Source organism: Rutidosis leptorrhynchoides, chromosome 3 (assembly GCF_046630445.1).
Source record: "Rutidosis leptorrhynchoides isolate AG116_Rl617_1_P2 chromosome 3, CSIRO_AGI_Rlap_v1, whole genome shotgun sequence".
Lineage (NCBI taxonomy): Eukaryota > Viridiplantae > Streptophyta > Magnoliopsida > Asterales > Asteraceae > Rutidosis > Rutidosis leptorrhynchoides.
Window position 1 is genome coordinate 124,240,228 of NC_092335.1, and position 19,889 is coordinate 124,260,116.

The 19,889-nt window shown below is 34.5% G+C and overlaps 2 protein-coding genes across 2 annotated transcripts; both read left to right on the forward strand.

The window, feature by feature from the left end:
* Positions 1–9,620: 9,620 nt before the first annotated feature.
* Positions 9,621–10,445, forward strand: LOC139900356 (uncharacterized). The gene is made up of 2 exons (XM_071883133.1): positions 9,621–9,658; positions 9,764–10,445. Exons 1-2 carry the CDS (start codon positions 9,621–9,623, stop codon positions 10,443–10,445), a joined length of 720 nt encoding a protein of 239 aa, XP_071739234.1.
* A 3,022-nt stretch (positions 10,446–13,467) lies between these two features.
* Positions 13,468–13,977, forward strand: LOC139900357 (uncharacterized). Its single transcript, XM_071883134.1, has one exon. It carries the CDS (start codon positions 13,468–13,470, stop codon positions 13,975–13,977), a length of 510 nt encoding a protein of 169 aa, XP_071739235.1.
* Positions 13,978–19,889: the final 5,912 nt, after the last annotated feature.

Consider the following 19,889-nt stretch of genomic DNA (forward strand, 5'->3'; position numbering starts at 1 on the left):
AAATTTGGTTGGAAATTTTCGGGTTGTCACAGTACCTACCCGTTAAAGAAATTTCGTCCCGAAATTTGAGTGGAAAGGTCGTGAATGATAATAAGTATGTTTTCATGATGCATACGGGCTGAAAATTATAGTTTTATCATCAGCGAATAATTTGGATAAACAATCCATTTATATGAAGAGTACGAATGAAGCTAACATAGAAGAGTGAAATGAGTAAGTGTAGATTCATCTTATCATTTGACGTAGATATGATTGATTCTCAGATTTCAAGGGATTTGAAGAAAATCTTCTTAATAAGATTTGACTCTCCGGTAATCAAGGGAATTAGGATCCGCTTTAAATGCGATCGTCCATTTTAATTGTTCTGTCAGAGATTTTCTTATAAATTCACCTCCTTCGTTTCCTTACAACTCACACCTTCTGTTGATGCATTTTATGCAAGTCCCTAGACTTCTACCCACGTCCATTGCAGGTACAACAATTTACAGGCCACCATGATTGCTCGTTATTATCCTATCCGTGTTTGTATGTGGTTATAGGAACTGCAGGAACGAGATTTAGATGTTTGACTATGTTAGACTTAGTCAGACATACGAGTGAAGCCTCACTAGTACAGCTGACAGGCTCATACGCTCGGTTGATGCTGAGCTAAGTCACAATTACAACCTAAATGAGAAGACACGAGTGAGTGATCACCCGTACGGCTGATGAAGCCAACTCGTACGTGTGATGAATGAATCGTATGGGTGAGTCAACAGCAGGGGTATATAAAGTCTTATGTTCTTCATTTTAGGTTAAGCCTCTCATTTGTTACACACACTGAGATCTAGTGAGCTCCTCCGATTCTCTCTCAGTCCAAATCACCCAGGTGGTAAATAATAGCTCTAGGTGTTTATCTAATCACACTTGATTTAGTTGTGGTTTGACTAAATTAATCAAAAAAAAAAAAAAAAAAACTTAACCTATTCACTAGAGGGTTTGATTCACTTATTCCACCATTGTGTGAGTTAAATCTGTTGATTTCTAAGTTCCTAGTCATGTTTCATCACCTTCTATTCTTTCCCCCTCAACTCATATTTTAAAGTATTCATCAATATGCTCCATCCAGTTCTGATTCTCGATATACTTCTAACTTTCATATCGGTCATTCTTCTTTTTCATCTACCGCCGGAAGAATCTATTTACTTCTACTATACTCTTGGGTTTATAGTGTTTCTAGTTCTCCCGTGTCTTTATATTGCTATATGCATCGATATATATGATTTATAATTTCTGGTTTGTCGTCGGGCTTTATATGTTCCCTTATATTTCAAAGTCTCTGCTTCTGTCTTCTATAATCATTATCATTCACAGTTAATGCTCTCTTTTATTTGCTGCAATTTATACCCCAATGTCTATTTCAGAGTTTTGTCCTTTTGTTTCTTCTTCTTGCGATTAAGCACCGCTTGTAATGGTCCAGAATTCACAGATATGAATTTCGGAATGAACATTGTTAATGTTCTAGGAAGGAAATTATGATGGCACGATCTTGACTTGTCAAATTACTAGAATACCTTGGAAAGGCCGAATCATCAAGAAATATTTTCTTGATATTTTAGAGGTTAAATAGAATACAAGAGTCGTATAACATGGCACATGATGATGTTATGATCTGTGAATCATCACGTTCCATTTAGAAACTCAGCATGACTTACTGTAATATAATCACATTGATCAAGTGTCATTATATTATACTAATTCATGCTTCAGTTCCCAACACTACTTCAAAATATTCCTATTTTAAACTTGAATGTTTCAGAATTTAGAAACTAAAATAGTTTCTTTTATGATGTAATACAGATAGCGCGAAGAGGTAAATGATTTCAAATAAGAAAAATTAAGAAAATATCTTCAGAAATATGGAGGATATTTATAATGAAAGATATGATGATATTTTAGAATTTCTAATATCAGAGGATGATGAAGAATATTGTCCGCAGGGGTTTAGAGTCAGGAGCAAGATATTTGTTAATGACTTCAGCAGGTACTGAATCATTTGGATCCTTTGAAGTCAGGTTCAGTCTTTGTAATTTGTCCACAGCCTCCTTCCTACTTTGCTCAATCCGTTTTCCAGTTCCAAAACTTCTCTTTTTCTGCGCTTTGCCAGCACACTTCATCATTATCATCCGACTTTTACCGTTTAAAGTCGTTTATAGTTTTAGCTACACCATCAGCATTTTTTTTTTTTCGGAGAACCAATTCGTAGTTCGGAGTGTTTTTCAGAAACTTCACATTCAAATTAAGTCCAGAAGACAGACGTTATATATACACATATAACTGTTGGCGTAGACATGCTGCGAGATTTCAAAATACTAATTGCTAATTCTCAATGATTCGTATGGCAATTCTCATTACAAGATGCGAATGAGTAAATGATGGGGTTTCAATGAATAATTATAATGACTTTTTGGAGAGTCTAAAGTCAAAGGGTAATGAAGTTGTTGGTACATCTGCTAATAATGTGGTGGAATGTAAAAGGTTTCCTGGTAACGATGGTGTATATCTCAAGGTTATAATAAGGTTAATCTGACTGAAAAGTCAAAGTTGACTTGCTGGAGCTGTGACAAAACTGGCTACTTTGAATAGGAGTTGCAAAGTTATTTTTGCTAATAAATGTCAAAGAATCTAACGCGGATACGTTATTTAAACTTTTACTTTGGTTTCAAGAGTTTTTCGGGTACATAACTGTGGGTAACATGTGGTTGGATCATCATCTCGATTGCTCATCATTCGAAGTGTCTTCAGAAATTTTCGAAGGTTTTGAACACAGATTGTAATCGTTAACATACATTTGATGTTCTAACACAGTTTTGAAGTCAAAATATAGCTTGTGAAAGATGTAAGGATCTAAGAGTGATGATTTTGGTCATATCTCAAGTTGAATTTTGAGATTTCAAAATTAGAATATGTAATTAAATTTTGAATGAGTATGGTTGTTTTGATTTATATAAAAGAATGTATATTGTTGTGAAAGTAGGGAGTATAATGGATGATTTGCTGAATCAGATTCAAAGAATGTAACATATTAATTGTGAATTTATATATCTCTCGGGTATTACCTACCCGTTAAAAAAAAATTCACAATTAATATTTTGTACAAAAGAATTTTATTACAGTCTTTATGAAAATATATATATGTATATTTTCTTCAGATTTAACATAGATTTAATGAGTTAATGTTAAATTAAACTCATTTGATTTACGGTTGAAACTAGAATTGAATAATCCCTAAAGGCTTTAAAAAGTACATAACTTTTACGCAGTATTTCTTTAATGACATTGAAATTATGAATCAATACTTCGTTATTTGTTGATGTATGATGTTCGGTTCGTGGAATTCTTGTGAATTTTGCAAAGTACGAATGATGTTATCTGAAAAGTTTTGGGTACATCGATGATGAAAGTGTAAAATCAAATATATACTTGATTTATTATGAATTGGAATTTGTTGAATTGCGACAGAGATTGTAGTTAACGCTGGTTAAGTTGCGGCCGAAGGACGTACATTATTGCATATTTGTAATATGAATTAACCGAGTAGTTAAGATTCACACACAATAGCTTAGCACGGAAAGATTTATTTCCATATATATATATATATATATATATATATATATATATATATATATATATATATATATATATATATATATATATATATATATATATATATATATATATATATAATATACATATAATTTCTTCAGAGGGAATGAGTTAATTCTTCATAACTCGTTGATACAATATACACGTTATTGATTCGTAATGATGTCCACAGTGATTCTTGAACTGACGGAGTTTGTGATGTTATATGTGTTGTTGATTCGGATGTTGACTGTACTGACGATGCTGGTAACGCTGACGGTACTGTTGATGCTGTTGGTAAAGCAAGTTTAGCTTGTTAATCACACACCATTTTTGTCAGGGTTTCTACTCTTCCTTCTATCATTTTGGTTCGCTTAACTGATTTATGGTTAGGGCTAGATTAGATAATCTCTAAGACTTTAGAGATTACATAATCACCGCGGAATGTTTCTCCAATGAAGTTATGAATTAATACTTCGTCAGTTATTGTTGTTGGTACTCCTTGGTATCTATGGTGCGTATGACGTTGATGCTCGTGGGACAGATTGTGAAGTTGAGGTTTACGACGCGGTTGTGGTTGGAGGTGGTAATGGTACTGTTGGCGTTGATGATGGTGGTACTAATTATGCTGCTGATGCTGCTGCTGGTGTTTGTAATCTCTGCACCATATTCTCCAAAGCCACTACCCGAGCGCGAAGCTCGTTGACTTCTTCTATTACACCGGGGTGATTGTCGGTTCGGACAAGCGGATAAATAAAATCTAAAATTTGATGTAATATATAATCGTGACGCGATACTCTGGAAATGAGCGAGAAAATGGTGTTTCGGACAGGTTCGTCGGTAAGTGCTTCAGGTTCTTCGTCAAGAGGGCAATGTGGTGGATGGAAGGGATCACCTTCTTCTTGTCTCCAATGATTGAGGAGGCTACGAACCCATCCCCAATTCATCCAGAATAGGTGATGACTGATTGGTTGATCTATTCCGGTCACACTGCTTTCGGAGCTTGAATGGGATTCCATTTTGGAATCTGAGTGACTTGAACTGATGACGAATTTCATTTCGTACGATTGGATAAAGGATTTTTTTTTTCAATATGAAATGATTTTAGCTAACGGATGGTATTCTAATTACATAGAATATATATATATATATATATATATATATATATATATATATATATATATATATATATATATATATATATATATATATATATATATATATATATATATATATATATATATATATATAGATCAAAAGATTTCGTAGATTACGGAGGACTTTGCGGGATATGTCAGGCAAAGTTTAAAGTAACAGATACGATAAGATATGATTTAGCAGATATGCTAAGATATGAATTTTTGTCTATACACTATTCATGCAATCAATGCAGCAAGACGTGTCTTAAACTAAAAATGATAAGCAGGTAATTTCCTGAGGATGATAAGTAGTTAATTTTCGACACAAAATGATAAGCAAAACTTTTGACATGCAGACACGGTCGAAGTCCAGACTCACTAATGTATCATATCGACTTATCAGTTAGACACACTAATGCAGACCTGGTTCGCTAAGACCACTGCTCTGATACCAACTGAAAGGACCCGTTAATATACATTATAAACGATTCACAATAGTTGATTACATTGCGAGGTATTTGACCTCTATATAATACATTTTACAAACATTGCATTCGTTTTTAAAAGACAAACTTTCTTTACATTGAAAATTGACAGGCATGCATACCATTTCATAATATCCACTATCCAACTATAAATTGATTTAATAATAATCTTTGATGAACTCAATGACTCGAATGCAACGTTCTTCGAAATATGCTATGAAAGACTCCAAGTAATATCTTTAAAATGAGCAAATGCACACCGGAAGATTTCTTTAACACCTGAGAATAAACATGCTTTAAAGTGTCAACCAAAAGGTTGGTGAGTTCATTAGTTTATCATAATCATTTATTTCCATCATTTTAATAGACCACAAGAATTTCATTTCCAGTTCTCATAAATATACGTCCCATGCATAGAGACAAAAATAGTCATTCATATGGTGAACACCTGGTAACCGACATTAACTAGATATATATAAGAATATTCCCTATCATTCCGGGATCCTCCTTCGGACATGATATAAATTTCGAAGTACTAAAGCATCCGGTACTTTGGATGGGGTTTGTTAGGCCCAATAGATCTATCTTTAGGATTCGCGTCAATTAGGATGTATGTTCCCTAATTCTTAGATTACCAGACTTTAATAAAAAGGGGCATATTCGATTTCGATAATTCAACCATAGAATGTAGTTTCAATTACTTGTGTCTATTTCGTCAAACATTTATAAAAGCGCATGTATTCTCAGTCCCAAAAATATAAAGGGTAAAAAGGCAAATGAAACTCACCATACTGTATTTCGTAGTAAAAATACATATAACGTCATTGAACAAGTGCAAGGTTGGCCTCGGATTCACGAACCTAAATTAATTGTATATATTTATGTGTTGGTCAATATTTGTTTAACAAATTAGGTCAAGTCATAGTGTACCACAATCCTAATGCTCGAGACTAATATGCAAAAGTCAACAAAAGTAAATTTGACTCAAAATAATTTCCAAAAATCTATACATGATTAATATATAGTTTAAATATTGTCGTTTTATATTTTTAAATATTTTTAAAAGATTTATTAGAGTAAATAATATAATTTATTTATTAATAAATAAAATTTATATTAAATTTATATAATAAAATATACTTTTATATATATTAAGTAATAAAATTTATAGGGTTCATTTAATATCATAAAGATAATATGATAGGTATTATTAAAGTAAGTTATTACACGTAGTAAAATATGTTTGTATCACATATTTATTTGATAAAATAATATCTATAATGATAGTAAGTAAAAGTTGTATTATTTTGTAATAATAATTATTATTATAAAAATATCAATATTTATAATTACTAAAATGACATTATGATAAAACGATAATTCTAATTATGATAACTTTAATATTTACGATAATTTTTAATATTATCTTTAAAATAATAATTCTATCTAAAATAATAATAATGATATTTTATAGTAACAATGACATTTCAATTAAAATGATAATTTTTGTTAAAATGATAGTTTTAATACTAACGATACTTTTAATAATAATAGTAATGATAAAAATAATAAGAACGATAATTTTATCTAAATCAATATCTTATAATATTTTAATTTCATCATGATACTCTTACTCATTATTTCCTAATCGTTTTGTTTAATAGCTTTTAATCGTCTTTTATATCGTGTTCATAATAATGATAATAATAGTAATCAAAATAATTAGGTGTTAAAAATATTTGTTTTAATTACACTAATATTAATAATGATAGTTACTATAACATTATTAATGATAATACTAATAATTATCTTAATGATAATATAGTAATAATAATAATAACAATAACAATAACCATTTTTAAATAATGAGATATATATTAATAATGATAATAATAATAATAATAATAATAATAATAATAATAATAATAATAATAATAATAATAATAATAATAATAATAATAATTGGATAATAATAATAATACTAATTATAACTTTAACGATAATAACGATAGTAATAATAAAAAAAATAACAAATTTTAATGATAAATCCCTTTTATTGATAAAGATAATAATAATCATAATAATAAGATAAAACTAGAACGACGATAAAAACGACGATAATAATAATCATTTTTAATAAAAATATCGAAAATTCAATTGATTATAACTTCTAATCCGTTCATCGAAACCATTCGATATCTAAAGGAAAAGTTCTTATTTTTTCGCTAGCTTTCCAAGGACATGCATATCTTATACCTTATCTCAACCGCAAGTGTAACTAATTCAAGACCTAACCTGTCTAAGGGCAATATCAAAAGTACAAGCATGCATAATCCTAAATACTCAAGCACTAGTCAGGGATACACTATTAGTATGTAAAAGTTAAATTATGAGTACTCACGTATCAATATTGAGATTCAATATTGCAGGAAAGGTACGTAGACGCAAGAAATGATAAACACTATATTGACCTCACGAGCATACCCATGAACCATACTCAATCACCTCCATAGCTATAACCCATAATTTCCTTAATCCTATCCTACTCGAAAAACAATTTCGAAACCACTCGGACAGCACTCCGTCGTAATATTTTATGTATACTAATAATATCTTGAAATAATACGGAGTAAATATATATATGTAAATCGATTGAGAGAGTTCAGAGAAAAATATTTTCAAGTTTTTATGAAATAATGAAACTTATTGAATTCTATTTATAATAGATTTTTGAATTATTAAAGTTAATTATTAAAGTATGAATTATTAAAGTGAATTATTAAAGTATGAATTATTAAAGTGAATTATTAAAGTATGAATTATTAAAGTGAATTATTAAAGTATGAATTATTAAAGTGAATTATTAAAGTTAAAGTAAAGTAAAAATAAAGTAAAGGTAAAGTTTAAGTATAGTAAAAGTATAAAACTATGTACGTATAATACGCGTATAAATATATATAATATTAATTTAAATCGTTATATATATTTAATAAAATAAAATATAAATATCGTTATCTTTATCATACTAGTTAAGTAATGAGTTGTCAAAAGTGGTTCTAGATATTTATAAAAGTTATATACGTTTTAATAATAAAGTTCTTTTTAAACTGAAAACGTTTTTGTACGTTTGAAACTAAATAGATCAATCGAGTCTTTATGAGATTCAATCTTCCACTATCCTTTGTCTAGTTCTCAATGATTGACAATTTATTCTTATTTATAAATCACTTTACCATTTTCCGAATATTGTTAAAATGGAAAGATTTCTCAAATCAACGTGGGCCTTTCAACAGAGACTTGTAATCATAATTCAATATATCTGATAATTCAATCATTTGATCTTATCTTCTAATTCCATTGATAAACATTTTGAAACAGATACAATCATATAAAGTATTTAATCTAATATTTTGTTTACGTTTCAAGTTATAATATATATACATATATAATCATATTCGTTTAATGATTCGTGAATCGTTGGAACTTGGTCGAGGTTGAATGAATGTATAAACATAGTTTAAAATTCTTGAAATTTACTTAACAAATATTGCTTATCGTGTCGGAAACATATAAAGATTAAAGTTTAAATTTGGTTGGAAATTTTCGGGTTGTCACATGAAAGGCAAGAAATCATTAACGTTTGTTTCACGGATGACCTCTTCTTATTTTCATATGCAGATATAGATTCAGTGAAGGTTATTTAAGAAGCGTTGGAGGATTTCAAGAGTTTTTCGGGCCTTGTTCTAAATCTCCCAAAGAGTACAACGTTTTCTTTAATGTAACCCAAGCCATGAAGAATCAAATTTTATCATTACTTCCATTTGAAGAAGGGAAGTTTCCAATTAGGTACTTGGGGGTTCCGCTAGTTTCATCGCGTCTGCTCTACCGCGATTGTAAAGTTCTCGTTGAACGTGTTCAAAAGAAATTGTCTGATTGGAAGAATAAGAATACATTTTTTTCTTTTGCAGGTCGAGTTCAGCTAATTATTTCGGTATTGACCTTTATGCAAGTGTACTGGCAATCGGTGTTCATTCTTCTGTGTGCAATTATCAGGGAGATTGAAGCGTTTATGCGTGGTTTTCTTTGGTGTCAAGGGGACCTAAAACGTGGTAAAGGTAAGGTTAAATGGGAGGATGTGTGTAAACCTAAGAATGAAGGTGGTTTAGGAGTTAAGCGCCTTAGTGAGTGGAATGTTGCGCTTATGGCAACACATATTTGGCGGGTGCTTTCCAACAAAGACTCCCTTTGGATCAAGTGGGTTCATGCTTATCGTATCAAGGATATGAATTTTTGGGTCATTTCGATTCCAAGTGATGCTACATGGGGTTGGTGAAAAATTCTGTCTATTCGTGATAAGGTGCGTAAGTATTTCATGTACAAAATTGGTGATGGTAGTAAAGTCTCTGCTTGGTATGACAAATGGATTGATGAGGGACCAATTTTACAATTTATCCCGAGTAGAAGGATTCATGCTGCTGGTATGGATTATAAAGTGAGTAATTTGTGAGTTGATAGTGCGTGGCAATGGCCCACTGAATGGCTTCAACAATATCAGATTATCCAGAATGCCTTGCACATTGAACCTTCTGATGCTTGTGATGAAATTTTTTGGAAGGATAATAGTGGAGGATGGAGCCTTTTTACGGTTAGCAAAGCATGGGAATCGATTTGTTTGAGAACTAATAACGTTTCTTGGTATGACATTGTATGGCACGCTCAATGTATCCCAAGACACTCATTTTTATTATGGCTTTTAATGGGGGGAAAATTGAAGACGCAAGACAAGCTAGCGCCGTGGGAAATGAATGCGAATGTGAATCTTTTGTGGCCGTTATGTTCAGGCCAACAAGATAGCCATGACCACTTGTTTTTTGCGTGTAGTTTCTCGGCTCAAGTATGGACCCACGCTAGAAGCCGTATTCAGCTTCTTAGTGAGAATTGGAAGAATGTCACAAGTATATTGGGGCAATTTCCTCATAAGAAGTCTGCTAAGTGTATAGTTGCTAAGTTGCTTTTTGGTGCGTCGGTGTATTTTATATGGCAAGAACGCAATTGTAGGTTATTCAAGAAGAAAGCAAGGTCATGTGATCAGTTAATGGAAATTATTTTCTCAACTGTTCGTTTGAAGTTAATGTCGATTCGATGGAAGGATTCTATTCAATCTCAGAATATGAAGGCTTCATGGAAGATTTCATAATTGTGTTCGTTTAGTCTGGTTAGTGTCGGTTGTTTTGGTTGTTTGAGTAGTTTGATGCTCGTTGGCTCGTTGGCGTGAGAGGGCCTCATTGCCGTTTCTTTGTGACATTATTGTAAATATTCTTTTTTTTTTTATATATTTACCGGGTATTACCCTTTACCAAAATAAAGTTGTATCACTCATTTGGTTGATTGGAATCAATCAAAACAAAATTATTGAAGGGTCTTTTTCTACATTATATACAATCCGGTTGTTAGAGCAACCCATCAACCTTGTTTCTTATTAGCTTTCAGTTCTTGATGGTTACGTATGAGCTACAAGTCAACTTCAAATCATTATCTTCGACTTTTTTCCTTAATTAGTAAAATCATTTTTTATTCATCGTGACAAACATAAAGTTAATAAAAAGTCTAATTTTGTCGAAAATGGAATGGTGTAATCAAAATTTGTATAGTTACATTACACATAGGCGTTCCAGCAACATGTACAAAATGTGAAGCCGAGTAGAGTCCTAAATTTTGAAGGTCCTAAATTTTAAAAGTCATGTATAATAAATACATTAATTTATACTTTTTTTCAAGCACCGAATCATAAAAACTCATAATTTATCATATAATTTAATCGCTCATTAACTTCTTTTCTATTAATAATCTTTTAGAACTACATTTTATTTTTTCTTTTTGTGTTTATTGAAGGTCCTAAATTTTGAAAGTCATGTATAATAAATACATTAATTTATACTTTTTTCAAGCACCGAATCATAAAAACTCATAATTTATCAGATAATTTAATCGCACATTAACTTCTTTTCTATTAATAATCTTTTAGAACTACATTTTTATTTTATCTTTTTGTGTTTAGTACTAACGTCCATAACGGTCTAATTTTTATGGAGTATTACTTTTTTTTAGTACCAACTGATATTAACTACCGAGTATATTTTAGTATTAATTTATATTTTTATATTTATTACTTCGTATATAAATTTAACGTTAATAAGAGTATTTTTTATATTTCGAACATGGCGTATTAATATAGCGAGACGACCTGTCATTACACTATTACAGTAGATAGTAAATTTGGTTAAAAAAGATTAAAAAGTGGTAATTAAGAACGTACGACGCTAAAATCAACAAATGCATGCACTATTTAATGTTGAATAATTATATTGGTTTATTGAGAGTGGCCTGTGCCAGTATAAATGTAAGAATTTAAAAGCATTGAATCCATGTTGTTTAACAATGTAGCACAATCAATATGGATCGGTAAAATGTAAGTAAAATATTTTTTTCCAAGCAAATTAAAATGTTTATGTTTTTTTAACAGCGGTTAAGAGTCATTGACGGAGCACAAAACGCAATGTCGACACCCAACCACTCGATCATTTTCTTGATACGAATCATTACAATTCTACAGTCCTTCAAGAGGAAAACTCCACGACGAATCCATACGGGCATCACATGTGGTAAAATCCTTTCGGGTGATGCCCGAACGCAAAAAATCCGCAACCTTTAAGGTCCATGAAATGTGCGGGTAACAACAAGGAAATTTTTGCAGCGAGTGAAAGTCGAGCCCTTTACCTCCCATATGAAAAAGCGAGTGACTACCATTACGTCAACTCCTTGTTGTTTTTAATAAAAATATTTATCATATGTAGGTTTTCAGAGTTCATACAATATTGCAAAGATAAGAAGTTATTCAATGGTTTAGTTGCGGACCTTGAATAAATTTTTCGGGAAGACAATCTGAATGAGGTAAATTGATAAACGGGTAAATGAATAAGATTTTGCTTGTTCAATACAGAAAAAGAGAGGGGTATTTTTTATTCAAAAATACATAGGCTAATAAGGTTATTCTATTACTTGTTTTTCACGTTTACCTAACACCCCATGATAAATTGCTAGTAAAGTTTGAAACTAAATACTTCCTTGAACTTAAACTTAGTCATATATTTTTCCTATGGATTTAAATTTAATTGATCCAAAAGTGCAAACTTCTGTAACTTAAAAGGCAATAAAGTACACTACTTACTAAAATGTTACGGGAGAGCATGATCCTTGTTAGCCCCCATTAAGCCCCGCCCCCTCCAATGGTTATATATTTTAACGTATAAGTAAAATAGTGGACATCCTCATGTGATGTTCCGTTTAAGTTACCACATTCCCAGCTTAATCAAAATTTTGATGGTCATAAGGGTCGTACCACCTTCTCGCATCCTAAAGGCAACGCTATTATTGGGATTCAATGACCGGAAAATAGTTTTTGGGTAAAAAAAAACTGCTATCTTCTAACCAATTTGTTTTTATAGAGAAGAAAAACGTAAATTAAATTACAAGTGATTCGATGATCGTATGTGATACACTTGTTGACTCTAGCCAACCAACATGGGTAGATCCTACGATCTACTTGTCACACATATCACTATCAAACCATTGTAAACAAAACTACATAACAACAAAACAATACACAAACAACAAACTAATCACATTGAAGCCACTACTGCTACAAATTTTCTACAATACGGATCTAACAAACCATTCGAAGTAGTCTCTGTAGAAACAATATACTGAAGGTAAAAACAATATGAAACTCATTATAACCCTGGAGACGACAAAAGACCGGCCTGAGAGATGAGGCAAATCACAAGTGAGTCATCCTCAATAGCAAAACAAACCCAATGAACTGTCTTCTATCTAATTCCCAACATTGGCATCTAAACCTACAAGAATCTCCTAAACATACTATTAGCTGTACACTATACGGTGTATATTCTCCATAAATAGGAGATCAAAGTATATATGATAGAATTATAAAGATTGTAATCTATGGAAATCAGGAAGTCTGTTAGTCCATACGTTGTATTAATATACTTGATAATTATCAATGAAAGGCACAAGATTACCTTCTAATATGGTATCAGCAGCCTAATACCCTGCTATTCCTTCTCTATTTCCTTCATACTCGGCATTCTTCTCTTCTCAACCCTGCTTCTATTCTACAATTCTTCTTCATCATTCACAACATGACCACCGAACCCATCAAACTAGCTGCTCAACCAATACACCAAATACAACACTTCGTTCCATTCAAACTTGATCTGGACACCAGAAAATACAACTCATGCTCCGAACTCTTCAAAATCCATTGCAAAGCACACGATGTGCTTGATCATCTCACTTCCGAAACACTACCCTCTTCTGCAAAAGGAAAAGAAACAGAAACTATTACCCCTGAATTGTGGAATCGCCATGATGCGATTGTTTTACAATGGATGTATGCTACTATGTCACTCGATTTGATGAACACTATAATGGAACCAGAAATCACCACAAAGAAAACATGGGACAGGCTGAAAAGCGTCTTCCACGACAATATGCATTCCCGATCCCTAGCCTTGGAGAATCAATTCGTCAATACCAAGTTAGACGATTTTCCCAACATGGACGCCTACTGTCAACAACTCAAGATGATTGTTGATCAGCTAGCAGATGTGGATGCCAAAGTCGAACCCATCGATTGGTTCTACAACTAGTGGCTGGACTCAACGAGAACTATGCTCAGATTCGGACTCACATTAATCAAATGGACAAACTACCAACCTTCTGTGATGCTCGTTCCAAACTTATCCTCGAAGAATCACTCAAAAGCCGAAGCCGCTAGTTGTCGATGAATATCTCCACTATTGCGTTGATGTGAATCCACTCCCTATTGCGTTGATCTCTACTTCTGATAATCAAGAGTCTCGCAACCAGGTTTTTACCGATCGTGAGCACCATAATCACACTTGCGGGTCAACATCTAACAATCGTAGCAGTTGATAATCGAATAATCGAAGTGGGAGAGGTGGCAATTATGGTAGAGGAAGGCACCAGTACAATTAATTTGGTAATTCTGCTTCTCAATTTGGTTCACGTTCTTTTTACCGTAATTGGAATTTGAACCAGAATGCTAGCTGGACCTCCCCAAATATTAATTAGGCCTTACCACTTCCTTGGGCCCAAAACATTGTTTCTTCTCCATGGGCCAACTATAACTCACCTTGCCCATATCCTACCGCCCCATGGACTCGGCCCAACATGCCTTCTAGTTCCGCTGGATTATTGGGTCCCCGACGACAAGCCCAATTTGCCTCTAATAGTTACATAGGATCGTATTTACCTACTGACATTGATTAAGCACTATACACAATGTCCCTTAACTCGCCAAATGATAATTGGTACATGAACATTGGAGCTTCCTCACACATGTGTAACACCCTGAATTTAATACATCAGAAAGTGTCGTCAGAAAGTGTCGCCAGAAAGTGTCGCCAGGAAGTGTCCTCAGAAGTGTCAGGAAAAGTCTAACGCAAAACTTGCTGACAGACAGGATCATGGTTTTTAATATTTTAGAGGTGCATTTGGGTCTGTTCACTCGAGGGTCGGTTTTTGAGCCACAAAACTGACCCAATGCTTATCTTATCCTCATTTCACCTCTTTTCACACACTTACATCTAGAGATAGAGAGGAGCTTAGAGAGAGAGAGAGATAGAGCTTGATTTGGAGAAGAAGAAGTTGGATTCTCACCAAAGTTCAAGTGTTAAAGTTGCTCATCTCGTTCTTGGCTACATTTTGGTAGTGATGGTAAGCTCTAACTTCGAATTTAATTGTTTATGTTTATGGTTCAAATTGGGGGTTTTGTACTTGTAAGTTCTTGAGAAAACCCATTTAGCTCATTAATGGAAGTTTGGAGCTAGTAATCGAGTTTAGTGTTGTTGTTGGTGGATATGGGGTTAGTTGATGAATTAATCATGTTTAGGACTTGTAAATTGGGTATAATCACTAGTGTTAGTTATTATGGAAGTATTAGAACCCATTAGGGTGTATTTGGAAGACTAATTTTGAAATGGATCAAAATTAGGGTTTATGTGTCAATTTGGGTAAGACAAGTGTTTAACTCTTATGATTTGGTTTCATTGGCGTATTAGGACCATTTTCACTAGTGTTAGTGATTATTGGTTAATTTGGGCACGGTTTGTGCTTGGAAGTGCATTTGGGTCAAAATTGCACTAAGTGTCAATTTGGGTTGGTTTGTGATCCACCCTAATTGTGTTGCTTGTTATGTGATAAATGGAATAGTTACATTCCATTGGCGGTTTGCGGATTTGGCTTTACATTCATCAAGGCGACAAGGTGAGTGTAAATTTACTATATGCATATGTATGCGTAGGATGGGTGCGTGTGTGTAGAGTAACCCTTGCTCGGGTTTACTCTACTTTTGTGTGGGAGAATGGACCCCTTGTGCTTCGGGTCCATGTGTTATGCTTGTGCGTTTTGGGTTACCACCCTTGGGGTAGTGAATCTTGTGCTTATACGGATTCACGTTCGTATGGTGGGCCAACCCCGTTGTTGTTGTTGTATTGATGAGGTGATTCGGGTAGTGAATCACGTGAAGTTCGGATTCACTAAGGCGCGTGAAGTTCGGCCAACCCTATTGTGATGAATGGCTTAAGGTATGAATCACGCGATGTTCTGGTTCATTATGGTGCGCGAAGTTCGACCAACCTTATAGTCAAGTTGTTTGAAGGAAGTGAGTCGCGTGAAGTTCGGATTCACTAAGGCGTGTGGAGTTCGGCCAACCTTCATATGTTTGAGGTTAAGGGGTTAAGCTTGGGTCGCTCGTATGTTATATTGCGTAAATATATAATGTTGTGTTGTAGCTAATCCTGTGGTGTTAGCTTGGTGGTACGTTTTATATAGCTCGTTTTGCTATGCGGATGCGGTATGTGTTTATTACTTGTGCGTGGTGACGCGTGCTCGTTTTACGTATATGTATGTGTATAGCATCTTTACATTCACCAAGCATTAGCTTACCCTCTCGTTGACTTTATTTTATAGGTTCGCTAGGTGGCGGCTCGGGTAAGCGTGGGAACTAATCGCTTGTGGTTTGCTCTAGAAGACTGTGCTTTAGGACTCGATTAGGATTGGGTAGCATACTCCCATTCATCATGCTCTAGTGTCCTTGAGTATTAAAGTTAATCGGGGCGATTTTGTTACATTATGGTAGTAAATGGGTCAACGTGGTCCCGGGGTTTTGTAAACTTATCTTGTTGTCCCGAAAACTTAAAAAGTATGTAATTTGTGTCATTGTAATGATTTAAACAAGTGACGGGTTATGGGAACGTGTCTGGGTGAATTTTGGTAAAAAGCTTCTAGACAAAATGTGAAAACGTGTAGATAGTAGCGCGCCGCACCATATGGCTAACTTTGAATATCAGATTGCTGGACTGGATTCAGGATTTAAAATATACGTAATATCGCGCCGCGCAATGGGTTGGCGCGCCGCGCCAACGTACTGTGACAGAAACTGTTTTAAAAAAAATGTGTACGATAAAGGGTTGGTTATCGGGTTGGGTCATTACAACATGACGGGTAATCGAGATATTCTCTCTCCCTATTTTAATTTGAGCACTTCGAAACAAATTATCGTTGGTAATGACAATACACTTCCCATCCGTGGAATTGGAAACACCTACTACCTTTTTCAAATAAACCTATTCTTTTAAAAGACGTTCTTCATGCTCCTAACATTATCAGAAACTTACTTTCCGTTCGTCGTTTAACTACCGATAATTATCTTGCTATAACTTTTGATCCATTTGGTTTACTGTTAAGAATTTCAGGACGGGCATTCACCTCATGAGATGTAATAGCACGGGGGACCTTTACCCACTAAGTCCTTCCGCTCTTCAACAACTCCAGTGTCCCACTTCACTTGCTGTTTTCCCACAAGATATTTGGCACCGACGTCTTGGTCATCATGGCGCCAACTTTTTTTGTTTTCTTAGCAATAATAAATCTATTAAAAGTTCATGTAATAAAACTCACTTTTTTGTGAGTCATGCATTCTTGGCAAACATATCAAATTACCCTTTCATGATTCTACTTCTACTACTATGTCTCCATTTGAAATAATTCATACTAATATTTGGACTTCACCTGTTCTCAGTTCTGCTGGGCATAAGTATTATGTTTTTTTCTTAGATGACTATTCTAACTTCTTATGGACATTCCCAATTGCACAAAAATCACAAGTTGTTCACATATTCCAAACCTTCCATAGATATATTAGCACTCAATTCTCAATCAACATTAAAACAATTCAATGTGATAACAGAACTGAATATAACAACTCTACAGTCCATAAATTCTGTCAACAACATGGCATTTCTTTTCGTTTCTCCTATCCTCACACGTCTCCACAAAATGGGAAGGCGGAAAGAAAAATCCGTGCAATTAATAACATTCTTCGCACAATTCTGTCTCAATCTTCAACACCACCTAAATTTTAGCACCACGCTCTCTCCATGGCTACATATTTACTAAACATCCTTCCCACCAAATTACTCAAGTACCTTTCTCCCACTCACATACTCTACAATTGCCAACCTAAATACGACCATATTCATGTTTTTGGATGTCTTTGCTACCCTCAAATTCCCTCCACCACTATAAACAAACTTCAACCCCGCTCAACTCCATGTGTCTTTCTCGGTTATCCACCCGCACATCGTGGATACATGTGCGATCTCGAAAAATTATTCTGTCTAGACATGTTCTCTTTAAAGAAGATGATTTTCCCTTCTACAAACCACTACATTCAGAAAACTATGACTTTCTTCATACTCCTTTATCCATGCTACCACTCGCCTACCCAACACATGATGTCCCGCATGTCGACCCGACCCACTCACAACCCTCGGTCCAGTCCACTCCACCAGAAAACTCACCACCTAATTCCACAAATGACCAATTGGTCCAATCTCCACACTCTCAAACTCCTTCTGTTTCTGCTGGGTTCTCACCTACGGCCCAATCCTTACCCTCAGCCCAACACTCTTCAAATAACTCTACTTCACCCACCAGCCCAAACGCCAATCATACAAATTCACCAAATGTGTCTTCATCTATTCCTCCCTCTACCTCCTCATCCAATACTCCTCTTGAGTTCACTCCTCCACCTCCAGCATGCACCATGACTACTCGTGAAATGGACAGTATCTATAAACCAAAAAACTCCGTTTAATCTTCATGCTACTACGACCCCTTCCCCGATTCCTTATAATCCTCGCGAGGCTCTTAACGATCCTCACTGGAAGCGTGCCATGACGGATGAGTTTCGCGCTCTTATTAAAAATGGGACTTGGAAATTAGTACCTCGTACTGATGATATGCATGTTATGCATTCTATGTGGATATTTAAAGATAAATTATGTACTGATGGGTCTTTTGAGCGATATAAAGCTCGTTTGGTTGGTGATGGCAGGTCTCAACAGGTTGGTATTGATTGAACAGAGACATTTAGTCCCGTTGTCAAGCCCGCTACAATTCGAGTGGTTCTCAGCTTAGCATTAGCAAACTCTTGGGATGTACGACAGTTAGATGTTAAAAATGCCTTTCTCCATGGCAATCTCAGTGAAACAGTTTTCATGTATCAACCAATGGGATTCAGAGATCCTGTAAATCCTGATTATGTGTGCTATCTAAAGAAATCACTCTACGGTCTCAAACAAGCACCCCGACCATGGTACCAACGTTTCACCGACTTTGTCACTACACTTGGTTTCACTCACAGTAAATGTGACCATTATCTCTTCATTTACAAAAATGGACGCGACACGGCCTACTTGCTTCTATATGTCGACAATATTATATTGACTACTTCCTGGATATCTTGCGAGAAACAATCATGCAACACTTATCCAAGGAATTCGCCATGAAAGACTTGGGCAAGTTAAGCTACTTCTTGGGTATTTCCGTGCAACACACCGCGAATGGGTTATTTTTGATTCAGTCCAAATATGCACGTGAAATAATAGAACGAGCGGATATGACATCATACAAACCATCCAAAACACCAGTTGATACCAAATCAAAACAGGGATCCAAAGATGATCAACTATTTCACAATCCAACCGTGTTTCACAGTCTTGCTGGCGCCTTACAATATTTAACTTTCACACGCCCGGATATCTCCCATGCGGTACAACAAATTTGCCTCCATATGCATGCACCACATGACATACACATGCATGCCCTCAAACGAATTATACGCTACGTTCAAGGTACAATGCATCATGGGCTACATATGGTTCGATCTCCTACCACTCACTTAGTATCCTCCACCGATGCTGACTGGGCTGGCTGTCGGACACCCGGAGATCTACATGAGGCTAATGTGTTTATCTTGGTGATAATCTTATATCCTGGTCGTCTAAGCGTTAACCAACTTTGTCTCGTTCAAGTGCAGAGGCCGAATATAGAGAGGTTGCCAATGTTGTGTCCGAATCATGTTGGTTGCACAATCTCCTTCTTGAGCTCAATCGAACGATACACAAAGCTACTATTGTTTTTCGTGATAATGTCAGTGCAATTTTGTTGTCCGACAATCCCATTCAACATCAAT

What these genes read in the sequence shown, in the direction of transcription:
- LOC139900356 (XM_071883133.1), top strand. Translation starts at nt 9,621, where the DNA reads ATGTACAAAATTGGTGATGGTAGTAAAGTCTCTGCTTG. An exon ending in GGTAGTAAAGTCTCTGCTTG is followed by an intron (nt 9,659 to 9,763) that starts GTATGACAAATG and finishes GTGAGTTGATAG; the next exon opens with TGCGTGGCAATGGCCCACTG.
- LOC139900357 (XM_071883134.1), top strand. Translation starts at nt 13,468, where the DNA reads ATGACCACCGAACCCATCAAACTAGCTGCTCAACCAATACACCAAATA.